At 32.5% G+C, this 14,869-nt stretch overlaps 1 protein-coding gene across 1 annotated transcript; it reads left to right on the top strand.

The window, feature by feature from the left end:
- Nucleotides 1–4,193: 4,193 nt before the first annotated feature.
- Nucleotides 4,194–6,099, top strand: LOC107862580 (E3 ubiquitin-protein ligase ATL31). Its single transcript, XM_016708201.2, has one exon. It carries the CDS (start codon nucleotides 4,515–4,517, stop codon nucleotides 5,676–5,678), a length of 1,164 nt encoding a protein of 387 aa, XP_016563687.2. The 5' UTR covers nucleotides 4,194–4,514; the 3' UTR covers nucleotides 5,679–6,099.
- The last annotated feature ends 8,770 nt before the right edge of the window (nucleotides 6,100–14,869 follow it).

A 14,869-nucleotide genomic window follows, 5' to 3' on the forward strand; every position in this document is an offset into this window, starting at 1 on the left:
CCATTTTTTGTTATGTACTTGGGGTGGTATAATCTAATGAATTGTCATTAAATTTAAATTTAATTATGTGAGTTTAGTAGCTTAAAATATTAGAATAACAATCTGAGAGATAAAATAATAATTCAGTGACATTTTTGTCATAAAAAAAAAAAAAACAAAAGTGACTTTTATGGGATTTTGACAATAGTTCAATGACAATATAAGGAATTAACTCAAATTTACATAATTTCATGTTTAAAAAAAATAACCCCACCCCATACCTAAAGCATAGGAATCAACAGAGAAAAAAAAACTACATTTTATACTTAATTTTTGCTGGAGTTGGAAATTCTTATACTAGCTATAATTTTTGCTAGAAAGTATAATATTGTTGTTATAACTTTCTCATACTTTAAACCCACCCACCCACCCCCCAAAAAAAAATCAAAGGCCAAATCCATCGGAAATATCCTAAACTTAGCACCATCTTTCACTTTGCACCTTAAGTGAACGTTATTCACTTTTGACACCTCAAATAGTTATAAAGTGTGTCACACTTTTACTGATTCAACAAAGAGAGTGTATCACACTCACTTTTGAATGCGTAGCAAGAATATTTTCATAATTTTTTCATCTTTCTTCTTCACTCTTTCAACCCATTAATTTTCCATCATTTTTTCCCTTTTCTTAACACATGTCTATGCTAATTTTTTCTTGATTGATTGAATTAATAAAGGAAAAAAAAGAATGATTAAACCAAGAATCATCTTCTTTAACCTCCATTAATGAGCTTTTTTAAGTGAGAAATTTGCAGCTATGGCAGTCTTTGGAATTCCTTGGTGTCACCAAAATTTGCATTTTCTTGAACTTTATTGACATATTTGAGCCTTAATTTTAAAAAAATTAAAAAATTAATTAACAAAAAAAAAACATGGATACTGTTGAGATTTTGCAGCCATGGAATGTCCGAAAACAAGTTGTAACGAGTACTTAAGAATTGTTGGTTGTTGTAACGGTCTTATTTGTTTGTCTAATGATTATGATAAGTACAAGGATATTGTTGTGTTGTGGAAGCCTGTTATCCGTTCACATGTGAAATTATCGCGATTAGATTTGAAGGTTTTAACCTCCATTAATGAATTAAGAAGGTTAGGTGGAGAAGACATTATTGGGTTTTGTTTTGTAATTATTTGGTCAAACAAACACGCGTCATTAATTTATTGGACATAAATTTCATGTGTTTTAGTCTTTTTTTCAAAAAAAAATAAAATTATAGGTGCATATAGTGATGTGGCAATTTAAATGAGCTGGCACAAATCAATTGCCCGTTTTATCCACGTTGGCAGCGAGTGAGATATACGCACCAGTGTTGATGTCGAAAGGTGCCAAAATGACACTTTATGGCTACTTAAGGTGCCAAAAGTGAACAATGTCTACTTAAGATATCAAAGTGAAAGATGGTGTCAAATTTAGGAGGCTGTCTATGAGTTTAGCCAAAATGAAAAGATTAGGGTAACTTGTTTCATTTTCAATGGTATAACACATTAAAGAAATCAAACAATATTTACAGAGATTGAAGATAAAAAAGCATGAGAAGAAGAAACTCATCAGCGATGAACTCGAGCTTACAGTAAAAAGCCAGGAGTATTTTGATTAAGAGTCGTTTAATTGAAAATTACAACAACAACAATATACTCAGTGTATTTCCACCTAGTAGGGTCTGGGGAGGGTAGAGTGTACGTAGACCATACCACTACCTCAGGAGAAGTAGAGAAGTTGTTTCCGATAGACCCCTGGCTTAGGATCGATACCTATATACCAACCCAAATATAAGTGTATATAACTAGTATGATACACAAGACAAACTAACAGAATACCAAACACAAGAGACAAGTACATATATAAACTAGTACGGTAAGCAAAATAAACTAACACCGCTAGTCACAAACAAAAAACTTCAGCCCCCGAGGGGCGCACCTCTACTATTACTGACGCCCTCTCATCCCTAACCCTCTACCCTAATCCGCTTTCTCCACACCTTCCTATCAAGGGTCATGTCCTCCGTTAGCTGTAACTGTTTCATATCATCCCTAATCATCTCCCTCCAATATTTTTTTGGTCTTTATCTACCCCGCCTAAAATCATTCATAGTCAGTGTCTCACACCTCCGCACAGGAGCATCTAAGCCCCTCCTCATCACGTGCCCGAACCAACGTAACCTTACTTCTCGCATCTTGTCCTCCACCGAGGCAACTCTACCTTCTCTCGAATAATCTCATTCCTTACCCTATCTTCCTTGGTATGCCCACACATCCATCGCAACATTCTCATCTCCGCCACCTTAACTTTTGGATTAACTGGCCAACACTCCGCTTCATACACCATAGTCGGCCGGACTACCACTCTATAGAACTTACCTTTAAGCTTCGGAGGCACCTTCTTATCACATAGAACTCCAGAAGCGAGCCTCCATTTCAACTATCCTACCCCAATACGATGCGCGACGTCCTCGTCAACCTCACCATTGCCCTGAATCATAGACCCCAGATACTTGAAACTCTCTCTCTTCTGAATGGCCTGAGAATCCAGCTTCACAACCACTCCAGCCTTCTGCGATACATCACTGAACTTACACTCTAAGTACTCCGTCTTGGTTATACTTAACCGAAATTCTTTAGACTGAAGCGTCTGCCTCCACATTTCCAACTTATCATTAACTCTACCCCGAGTCTCGTCAATCAGAACCACACCATCTGCGAATAACATACACCAAGGCACCCCCTTGAATATGTCGCGTCAAAACATCCATCACCAAGGCAAATAAAAACGGGCTAAGAGTCGATCCCTGATGCAACCCTATCACGATTAGAAAGTGCTTTGAATCTCCACCTATCGTCCTCACCCGAGTCTTCGCCCTATCATACATATCCTGAATCACCCTAGTATACGCCACGGGCACCCCTCTAGCCTCCAAGCACCTCTACAGAATCTCCCTGAGAACTCTGTCATATGCCTTCTCAAGATCAATAAACACCCTGGGCAAGTCCTTCTTCCTCTCCCGAAACTGCTCCACAATTGAAAATTAATTTATCTTATTTACTAACATACACAAATTAGTCCAAACAGGATAAAGTGGGTGTAATAATTAAGATAAAAATTGTGAGTTAGATTACGGATTGGACACTCCAATTAATTTTCCCTTTTATAATCCAATCAAAATGAATGATGAGCAGCACACCCAAATTGAATTCTGTAGCAACTTTAACTCAAATAATAAATACAATTGGTCTAATAGATAAGCGGCAGTTTGGTAGAGTGTATAGGAGATCAAAATATGTTGATCAAAATCAGTTTGGTATAATATTAAGGCTAAATAATATAAATATTCTCAGTTTGAAACTTAATTATTAAAAAAATAACAATTGCATGATTACTAAAATCTCAATTTTAAATTTATCGAAATATATAATTAATTCTCGATACATTATATGAAGATATAATTTTTCATTGTAAAGATACATAATTAGTTTCGGATATATTTTTCAGATATTGGGTTTATCAAAATATATAATTAGCTTCAGATATGTCCAACGAAAATACATAAGTAGTTGGGGTTTTGTAATTACTTTGTAAAGATAGAATTTGTGTAAATATGATAAGTTAAGGTGTATGTTTATGTTCCTTTTTCAATTAATAAAAATTGCATAATCTGTGAAAGAAATTTTTTTGTTTGCAAAAATACTCTCCACAAATATAATGTAAAAGATATGGAAAAAAATTGAGGGGCTATTTTATCTTTAAGCACGCTAACGCGTACGTTAAAATTCATTGGATTATTAATAATACTACTATCTGAGCATATTTAATTAAAAAATTATAAATTGAATGATGAAATTTACTATTTTAATTTATCCACATCAATAATATTCATTGGACTTACGAATAGACATTAAAATTGTTATTGTTACTATTAATTATAGAGGTAAAATGAAAAAAATAATTAATTCTATCATAATTTAGTAAATGATTAATTAATATAAGAAATTTACTTTTAGCTAAGATGATCAACTAAAATGAGATGAAAAGAATATAAATTTTGATGCATTAATTATACATACTCTAATATTAAATAAAATATTATGTATAAATTGAAAAATATACCAAGATATTAGCATACACAAAATTAATAACTGCATTAGGTAGTTTAATGCAATCTAATAAACCACACAATTAATCATTTTAAAATAATCTCCAAGAGCATGAGCCACCCAATATGACCATAAAAATTCAAGTTCTAGAACATCCAAGCAGAAAGTCTTCTTAAACAGATCAATCCAAGAAGCTGCCTTCCTTCACCCATTAGTCAAAATTCTCCCCCATCTTTTTCCTTCTCCAAATAATACACTCTTTTATATTCTACAGCTGACTTTTCCATTCATCTCTTTCAATTATATATAAACCAAAAATACTTATCTCTCCAAGATTCATTACTCCGCCTTCTCCGCCCGGTTAAATTTCCCACTAAAAAATCTACCATGGTCAACTTTAAACCTCTCGTCCTCATCCTCGTCCTCGTACTGTTATGTCGGGCGTCAGCGCAGGCTCCTGGAACCGAAGACCGGTTCCAGTACCCGAGTGTCAGCCCAGCAATGGCTATTATCATAGTAGTACTTATAGCTGCTCTTTTTTTCATTGCTTTTTTCTCTATTTATATTCGTAACCGGGGTGCGGCTAATGGAAGCATCCGGCAAACCTTCTCCATGCGACGTCGTGCAGCTGCTGCTGCTGCTACTCGTGGACTCGAAAACACGGTTATCGAGACTTTTCCGACTTTCACGTATGCTGAAGTGAAGGATCATCATATTGGGAAGGGCGCGTTGGAATGTGCGGTGTGTTTGAATGAATTTGAAGATGATGAAATGTTGCGTTTGATCCCTAAGTGTGATCATGTTTTTCACCCTGAGTGTATTGATGCTTGGCTTAAATCTCATGTAACTTGCCCGGTTTGCCGAGCTGATCTTACTCCTAAACCGGATGAACCGGCACCAGCTCAAGCTACTGATCAGGTGAACGGGGATTTAGGGGAACAACAGGGAGATACGGAGAATTTGCAGCAAAATAATGAAGTTTCGATACAAATTGAGCAAGAGGAAAGCTCTGTTAGACCAGAAGTAAAGAGAAATCTGAGTTTCAATGCATCGAACCGGCCGCCGAGGTCTTTTTCTGTAAAGAGGCCGAGGATTTTTAGCAAATTTAGGTCACACTCGACCGGCCACTCATTGGTGGTACCAGGGGAGAATTTAGACCGGTACACTCTTAGATTACCGGAGAATGTCAGGAAAGATGTAATGAACCGGGCACTGCTGAACCGGGCAAGGAGCTGCGCAGTCACGCTACCAAGACACGGTAGCTCTAGAACCGGTAATGGAGAGGGAAGCAACAGGGGTACGAGATCATTCAACCGGATTGACCGGTTCGAACCGGAAGGAAAGTCAGACCGGTGGGTTTTCAAGATGGCACCGCCATTCTTCACAAGAGGTCCATCAATGAAATCACCAAAAGTAAGAGCGGATAACGAAGAGGCATCCACATCACGCAGTGTGAAAGTGGCAGTAAAAATGCCGTCGTTCAGATGCCTTGAGCCAAAAGGTGATGAACCCGGTTTGTTAGCCAATGACTCGGCTCGATCGCCGGTTTAAGGAGTTTGGTGATTGCTGAGCCGGCTAACGGTTTAAAGAGTCCGTCTACCAGACATTAACGGAAGTGTTTGTTTAATGGCGCGGCGTAAAGTGAAAACTTTTTGTGCGCCGGCGAATGAGGCGAATGCGTGGGCCCGCCAACTATGAAACTTCCGTTTTTGACTTTATTGCACTGCACATATATATAATGCCAAAAGTTGAAATTCAAGGCTTTCGACTTCTAGAAAATTCATTAAAATGTTGATTAATTTTATTATTTAAAAACAAATAATTTTCAACTTTTGGGTTTTTTTGGGGTGAAGAGGGTGTTCAAAGACTCCCTGGTTATCTAGTTGGGTGATGTAGTAGTACTCTAAACGCGATGTAAATATGAATGTTTGTTTTGTTCTTGTTTGATAGAGATGTGATGATTTTCCTCCTACAACTCTACTGCTTTTTGTTGAATTTTTATCCGCATGACATTAGTATTTTATCACTTCCGCAAATGCATTTTTGGAATTGGAATTGCGTATATCGAAATGCATTTTTCATCTTTGTTTTATCTTTGGAAGATGAAACACTAATGCAGATAAAACTTTTGGAATGAATATGAATGTGACGTGGTGTTATGGCCCATTGCAAAGTCTCACATCGGTACTACAAAGTATTGGTGTGGGGTTTTATAGCCTTAGACTCTTCCATTTTAATAACTAGCTTTATGGCCCATTGCAAAGTCTCACATCGGTACTACAAAGTATCGGTGTAGGGTTTTATAGCCTTAGACTCTTCCATCTTAATAACTAGCTTTTGGGGTGTGGTTCTCCTAACGTTGTAACACATGGATGAGAGAACAAAGCAACAATGGTGGATTAGGAAATTATCCAGCTTAGGGAGGCGAAATTATTATCTTGGTAGACATGCCGAGTTTGTACGTTGGACGAACAAAACCAAGAGACTTGCACAAATGCTGTCATAATGCTTTCAAAATTTAAAAAAGACACAGTAATTATTCAAGCACATCAAAATCCACAATCATAACAGTGTAACCACCTTTTAGCAAAAATCCACAATTCTAAAATTGTAACCAGAAATAATTTGGATTTTCATCCAATAGATTACTTCCTTCCACAAAAAACTGAATATAACAAGGATTGAACAGCCTATAACTGGCCCTCTAGTGAATTGTACTATTGAGGACGCTCTATGTCTTAACGTGAATAGAGACATAGATATTGGACCAACATTAAAATAGCCCAGTAAGGAATTATGTTGCTTCAGACAACAGAAAGGACCTGGTCCATTGTCACAGTGTGACACCACTTAATTGGATCCTCAACATAGTGCTCGTACGCACAAACATAAAAGCACGGTGCATTAAAACAAGGCACTCTATTGGACTCTTGTACTATGTCAGTTTTTTAAGTTGGATATTTTTACTTACATGTTTGTGATCTGCAACTTTAAACCCATCAAATAGCAACATTTCGCATCCTTTGACCGTTGACCTTGCAAGATCATGGTGACTAGGACAAAGAGAGTGTAACCACTCACCTAGGGGTGCGAGTGGGGGTCAATTTTTGATCAATTTTACATTAAAAAAATTAAAAATAAATAAAAATAATATTAAAATTAAAAAAAATTAAAAATAAAAAGGGTCCTTTTTTCCCCACCATCTTTTTAAATTTAAAAATATTTTCAAAAATTTAAAAATAATTTAAGAAAATTAAAAATAATTTTAAAATATTTCAATTTTTTTTTAAAATAAAAAATATTTTAAATTTAAAAAAAAATTAAAAAAGGATCCATTTTTGCCTCCATATTTTTAAATTTAAAAATAATTTTAAAATATGTTTAAAAATTAAAATATCATTTTAAAAATTATTAAAAAAATATTTTTTCCCTCCCCACCCCACCCCATCCCGTCCCCACACCCACACCCCCAGCCCCTCATTTTTTTTCCTCTATCCTTTTTAATTTAAATTTTTTTAAAAAAAATTTAAAATATTTTTAAAAATTTAAAAATAATAAATTTTTAAAAAAATTCTCACCCCCCCCCCCACCCCAGCCCGTCCTCACCCCACTCACCTCTCTCCCCCAGCCCTTCCCCACCCCCACCCCAGCCCGTCCTCACCCCACCCACCTCTCTCCCCCAGCCCTCCCCCCCCCCCACTCACCCCCCTTCCTCCAGCCCCTCACTCCACCCAACCCCTCCCCCAGCCCCCCACCCTACCCCAACCACACCCAGTCCTTCCCCCCACAATTAATTTAAATTAAATATTTTAAATATGTAAATCATATTTAAATTAATTAATTATCTAAGTAAAATTTATTTAAATTAGGTAAAAAATTTAAATTTGATAAATTAATTAATTTAAAATTTAATTAATTTAAATAAATTAATTATTTAAAATTTTAATTAATTAATTTTTTACTAATTTAAAATTTAAATTAATTAATTAAATTAATTTTAATATTGAATTAATTTTAATGTAATACTTTTTTTAATTGTTTTTTATTTTCTTATTTTAAAAATGATTATTCAAATTTTAAAAGCATGATTATTCAAATTTTTCTACAATTTATATTTTTTTTATTTAATTAAATTAATTTTAATTTTTAATTTGTTATTTAGCATTTTAAAAATGACTTGAAATTTAATGTAATACTTTTTCTATTTTTTTATTTATTTTTTAATGATGTGGCAGATGGGCACACGTGACAGATGACATGACACACGTGGCAGTTGATGTGGTAGCTGACATGGGAGAACGTGTTACACTCTCCAAAAAAGTGTTTGAATGTAGCTTTCTCGTGGGTTAAGGGGTCCAGATGACAAATATGTAAGTAGAAGTGTCCAACTTACAAAACTGACATAGTACAGGGGTCCAATAGAGCATTTTGCCTTAAAACAGGGATAAATTAGACCAAACCCAGACTTAATAGACTATATTATTTAATATCCTCTATCTTTTTAAAATTTACATAAAATTTCGATTTTCAATTTTAATGTTGATACTTATGTTGTAACTCATTCACTTGATTTTCTCTCCTCCATTAACGCATGTCGCTATTTTTTTCTCCCACAATTTCCTCCCCTATTATTTCTCCCTATTTTCTAAAAAAAAAAAATGATTGATACATATATAAATTTATTTAGTTATTCATACATGTTTATGATTTAATGGTGATTCATATAAATGATAAATATGATATCATTATATGGGTATTATGGTGATTTCTACGATAAATACAGTTTGTATGATTTTAATGGGTGATACATATGGTATTATAGTGATTCATATGGTAGATACAAATATTATTTCAATTATTGAGTGATTCATATGCTATTAATGGGTGATACATTTTGTTCACACTAGAGGCAAAAAAAGCAGTCATCCTCATCACCGGAGCTCACTGTTCCAGTGAAACAGCTCCGGTCTACTAAAAAATACCTCACTCACCACCAGAAAATCCCATAACAGCTTACCAAAAAAAATCACCCCACCGACGTCACCAATAGTCCACCAAAAATGATCCATTCGCATCAATTCCGGTGAAATTTTCAAATTTAAATCTCTGGTAATGAGTGATACTTCAAATTTGAAATTTGGTCGAGGGAAATTGCGAATTTTCGGTATATAGGAAATCCAACTTGTAATTGATTAAGCTTGATTTGCTCTGTATAATAAAACAAAATCCGCTACTTTCTAAAATAAATATCTGGTCAGTTTTAAATGTATCACTTTTTATATGTATCATGTTATAACAGATGTATCACAATTTAAAAAAAAACGAAATATAATGTAATTACCCAAATAGTTGAGTAAAATGTAATAACACTTAAACATTCAGGATATATGTAAGTTACTCTTAAAATAGTGTCAAGTAGATTCAACTTATAAGCTACTCATTCACTACGGCTTAGGGATCGTTTAGTAGAATGCATTAACAGAAATATTAGGTTATTAGCCTTTTATATTATTAATAATATTTTATTTGATACATTTTTCATTTTATATAAAATTAATATTTGTATTAGTTATACACTACTATCGTCTATCGTGCATTGAGGTGTGTGTTGCTAAGGAATCGTTTGGTAGAGTGTAATACAAAGAATGTTTGCATTAGCTTTCTGTATTACTAATAGTTTGTTTTGTACACTTTTTAATCTTATTATTATTGATGCTTACATTAGTTATACACTCTATTTGATATTAAGCAGTGTATTACCAATGCATAGAAATTCATTGTATTAGTAATACAATAGATTCTAACACATGCATTAGCATAGTTAAAGTCATAGTTGTTTATGGAAAAAAAATTCACATACTTTCCACCATATTTATAGAGGGTATTTTAGTACAATTTTTTTTAAAAAAAGAAACTATACAAATTTATGTTATTTTTATACATCAAATCAAACATTGCATCAAAAAAATGCAAGTATAACTAATACAACCAATATTTGCACTGTTCTTATACACCGTTCCAAATGACCCTCAATACCATCCATTTTTTTATGTATTAGTAATACAAGAGTTTCAACACATACATGCATTAACTTGATGAATTATAAAATTACCCCTCAAATCATTTTATATCTCTTTCTTTTCTCTGTACTTTGCTATGAAATTGCAACAGTGACCCACACAATGACTATTGACAAAATTTAAAGAAGATTGAGATAAGACATAATCACAAAATTAAGTATAAGTCATCTTCATTTTTGGCTGCCTTCTTCATCTATCGAGCACACTCTAGCCTCTTACTTGTTATGTGCCTCTGCACTAAGCTTAGCCTTATATCTGCACTTTGCTATGAAAAAACAAAAGTGATTTTCATCATCGCTTCTTTTTCCTCCATTTAATTAAATAATGATTGCTCTACAGAAAGTGAATCTGTAGGTGAATGTTGTCATTCTTCCTAATTGTCATCTTTGAAACTTTTAATGAAAATAAGGGTATTTTGATAAACAAATATATTTTTAAAATAATTATGTAAGTATATATTATTTCTCATATATCAAATCAAATATTTTGTAAGAAATAATGTTTGTATAACTAATACCAACAAAAATAACAACATTCCCAGCGAATTTCCACATAGTGGGGTCTGAGGAGGGTAAAGTGTACGCAAACCATATCACTACCTCTGAAGAAGTAGAAAAGTTGTTTCCGATACACTCCCGGCTTAACATAGATAACAATATAGTAAATCATAAAACATATATGCGTACAGACTAGTACATCATGCAAAATAAACGAACACCGGTATTCACAAGGTAATATACCAGCCACCAGATACTATTAAAAAAACTATCTAACCGAAAACATAGACAACTCTCAATACGCACGAACAAGAAACTTCAAACACAAATAAAGAAACGCTCCCACCCCCTAACCCTCAACCCTAATCCGCATCCTCCACACCTTCCTATCAAGAGTCATGTACTCTATCAGCTGTAGCTGCTCCATATCATGCCTAATCATCTCTCTTCAATATTTCTACGGCCTACCTCTACCCTGCCCTAAAACTATCCATAGCCAGTGACTCACACCTCCACACTGGACCATCAGAGCCCCTCCTCATCACGTGCCCAAACCAACATAATCACACTTCTCACATCTTATCCTCCCCAGAAGTCACCCCCACCTTCTTTCGAATAATCTCATTCCTCACCCTATCCTTCCTGGCATGGCCATACATCCATCGCAACATCCTCATCTGTGTTACCTTTAACTTCTGGATGTGGGAGTTCTTAACTGTCAATACTCCGCTCCATACATCATGACCGATCGGAATACCATTCTATATAATTAATACCAGCATTACTAATACTTGCATTAGTAATGTAAGTATTACAAAGACACATTACTCATCATTATTCTTAAACATTACATCAAACGACCCCTTAATGACTTGAAAATGCTCAAATTAATGTTTGTCCAGCTTTGGATGTTATTGCAATCACACAATACACTGTTTGCAGTATTTAAGTTTGACTAATATCCAGTCTCTTATGTCAAACACAAGTTTAGCATGAGGATTATCTTTCAGTTTCTTCAGACGTGTCTGTGACTTAAAGCAGACTGAGCTTCAAATTAGTAAAGGCTTACGACTTGTTACTTCGATAAGAAAAGATAAAAAGAATACTTAATTATACAAATTACAGAAATTTGAAGCTTGTGTATCTGAGAAGATTTAAACTCGGATATAGCGTCTGATCCTTCCATCAAATAAAAGAACAGTGAAATTTCACATTAAAAGAGCATGTTGCAACAACACGTTGAACTCGATGCCTTGTATTTTTCAAAAAATACAATCATGATTTTAGTATTTAATATGTTTTAAAATTATTGTAAGTTAAGTTCTGGTCAAAAATACTAATAAGGCACAATCAAAACCTATATCTCGTACTGTTTGTTTTAGCTCTAATAGATTTCACGAAGGAGAGCCTTGGAGTAATTGGTAAAGTTGTTGCAATGTGATTAAGAGGTCATAAATTCAAGCCTTAGAAATAGTCTCTTGCAGAAATGCAAGATAAGGCTACGTACGATACACCCTTGTAGTGGAGCTCTTCCCCGGACATCGCGCATAGCGATAACTTTAGTGCACCAGACTGCCCTATTTTGATCTCATGAATTGGCCTTTTAGTCTATGTTAATTGAACCCAACAATGTGTTGTTACGAGACTTCTGCTTTTTCTTATACTAGTTTAGGTATACGTGCCTTGCGCGTGCACCTCACTTTAATGAGTTCAAATATTACTCTAAATACGATATTTGTTTAAATAATAAAGATGAATATAATAATTAAATTTAATATCTTTTGAGTATGTAAAGATGAAGAATTTATTTATTAAACCTAATCTTTACCAAAAATATTTTTTTAAAAGTCAATCGACATTCAATTGCCATATGTAAATTGCAACAAAATGAGTCAATGATAGAGACATAAAAATAATACAGTTAAATCTAATCTTTACACATAAATTTTCTCAAAGTGGTCTGACACTCATCTACCACCTGTAAACAATAACAAAATACTATGATAGTAGAGATATTAAAATAATACAACTAAATCTAACCTTTACATAAAAAGAACACAAAATCGACCAACATTCATCTACCACCTGTAAACTACAACAAAATAATACGATAAAAGTGATATCAAAATAATATAATTAAACTTAAATTTTACATACAAAAAATTCTCAAAGTCATAACAAAATAATAGAGATATTACGATAATACAATTAAACATAACCTTTGATTAAAAAAAAAATTCAAAGCCGATCCACATTCCATCTAACATCTTGAAATTAAAATAAAACAATAAGATAATAAATATATCAAAATAATACAATTAAACCTATCTTTACACAACAAATTCTTCAAAGCCAACCGACATTCATCTACGACCTTTAAACTCTAGAAAAAAAAATAATAGTGATCACAAAACTTTGATTTTGATCCAACTAATTCTTGTCTGAGCGAAGAAGTTGAGGGTTAGAAAATCAAGCATCCACCAATCTGGACATGCAATCGAATCAACTTATATGAGTTCTCTAATTTAACATATAGTTTTATTTTAATATTTGGTAGATTTGTCCCCATAATTAATACTGAACCACTCTTTCTAAATACTTTTTAATAAGAAAAAAACTTCAATTTCACGGGAAGAAATAGAGACACGGCTAATTAATTGGTAACATACATATAGCCTTCTATTAAAAAAAAAATTGAATAAGAGTTTACTTTAAGTAGCTGTTTGACCATGAAAACTAAAATTTTTAGAGTTGGAGTTTAAGTTGGAGTTGAAATTGGAGTTGGAGTTGTGTTTGCCATGGCTTTTTTGATTTTTTTTTTTGACTTTTGAATTTTTTTTTAAATATGATTTTATGCCCCAACTTTTACAAACTATCAAAATCACCCAACTAAAATTTACCTACTAACGGGAAAAGAACATAATTGACCACTTTTATAAAAATAATTATATATACATGATCATATTTAATGAATTTCAATTATGACATATATAATATTTACATTAATAGTCGTTTTCTCATTTTTGAAAATTTTAAATATGGATGTTATATTAACAGATCACTACTTCCTATTTTTTAGGTAACAAAAATTATCTTTCAAACAAATTTATTTTTTTAGGAATTTATTTAATTTATTTTCTTTATTTTTCGTTCTTAAAAAATAGAAAATGATGAGTTGTTATTAAATTTTAGGGTGTCGCTAATTTGTTTCTTTAATTTTTTCATGCATGAAAGATTTTACTGTGTGTGAATAAATTATTTCTATGTAAAATATACTTTGCATATTTATGGTATATTATACCATATACCATAAATATATAAATATGCTTAATATGTTTCTTTATACTTTGTATATTTATATATGTGTGTATATGGTATATACATGGTATAAACTTCATATATAACATACTTTGTATATTTATGTTATAAATATAATACTTTATATATTTACGGGTATAAATATAATACTTTGTGTATAAAGATACCAAGTATTATGGTATATAAAGGTAGCAGTGGCAGTTTGAGGTATAAATTTGTTAAATTGGACATATATTTTTATGAAAAATATGTATCATCGATTTTATTTTTAGCATATATATGGTATAAATTAAACTATTTATATCTGAACAGTATAATAAAGATGTACACAATATAATATATATAATCAAATTGAAAATGAGAATAATTTATGGCAGCGGTAAACTAATCTACTACAACTTTATTAGTTCCATAAATATAGAAAACGATTATCCATTATTAATTACACGACTATAATTCCTTAAACGTTCGTATGACAACAAAAAATTATTATTATTATTATTATTATATAGTAATTAGGATCATTAGCAGTAAAATAATGTCTTAAACAAGGGAGTAAAATAATGATGAGAGAGAAAAAGAGATATATATTAATTAGGATAACATTAAATTTGAAATTATAATTATCTTATCCTTTAAAATTGCTATATACGTAATATTGAAAAAGTAATGTTATAAGAAGAGTTTTATGTAAAAATTTAAAAGATTGAAGTTATATGTAATAATAATAAAAGTTGAAATTGGAGTTGGAAAATTGAGAAAACACCCAAAAACTGTTTTCCTTCTTCAGTAAAAAATTCAAAATTATTTTTTGAATTTTCATGGCAAACACCACAATTTTCAACTC

This window comes from Capsicum annuum, chromosome 3 (assembly GCF_002878395.1).
Source record: "Capsicum annuum cultivar UCD-10X-F1 chromosome 3, UCD10Xv1.1, whole genome shotgun sequence".
Classification (NCBI taxonomy): Eukaryota; Viridiplantae; Streptophyta; class Magnoliopsida; order Solanales; family Solanaceae; genus Capsicum; species Capsicum annuum.

Bases quoted from the DNA above. Each gene is read 5' to 3' on its own strand.
- LOC107862580 (XM_016708201.2), top strand. From the start codon at position 4,515: ATGGTCAACTTTAAACCTCTCGTCCTCATCCTCGTCCTCGTACTGTTA.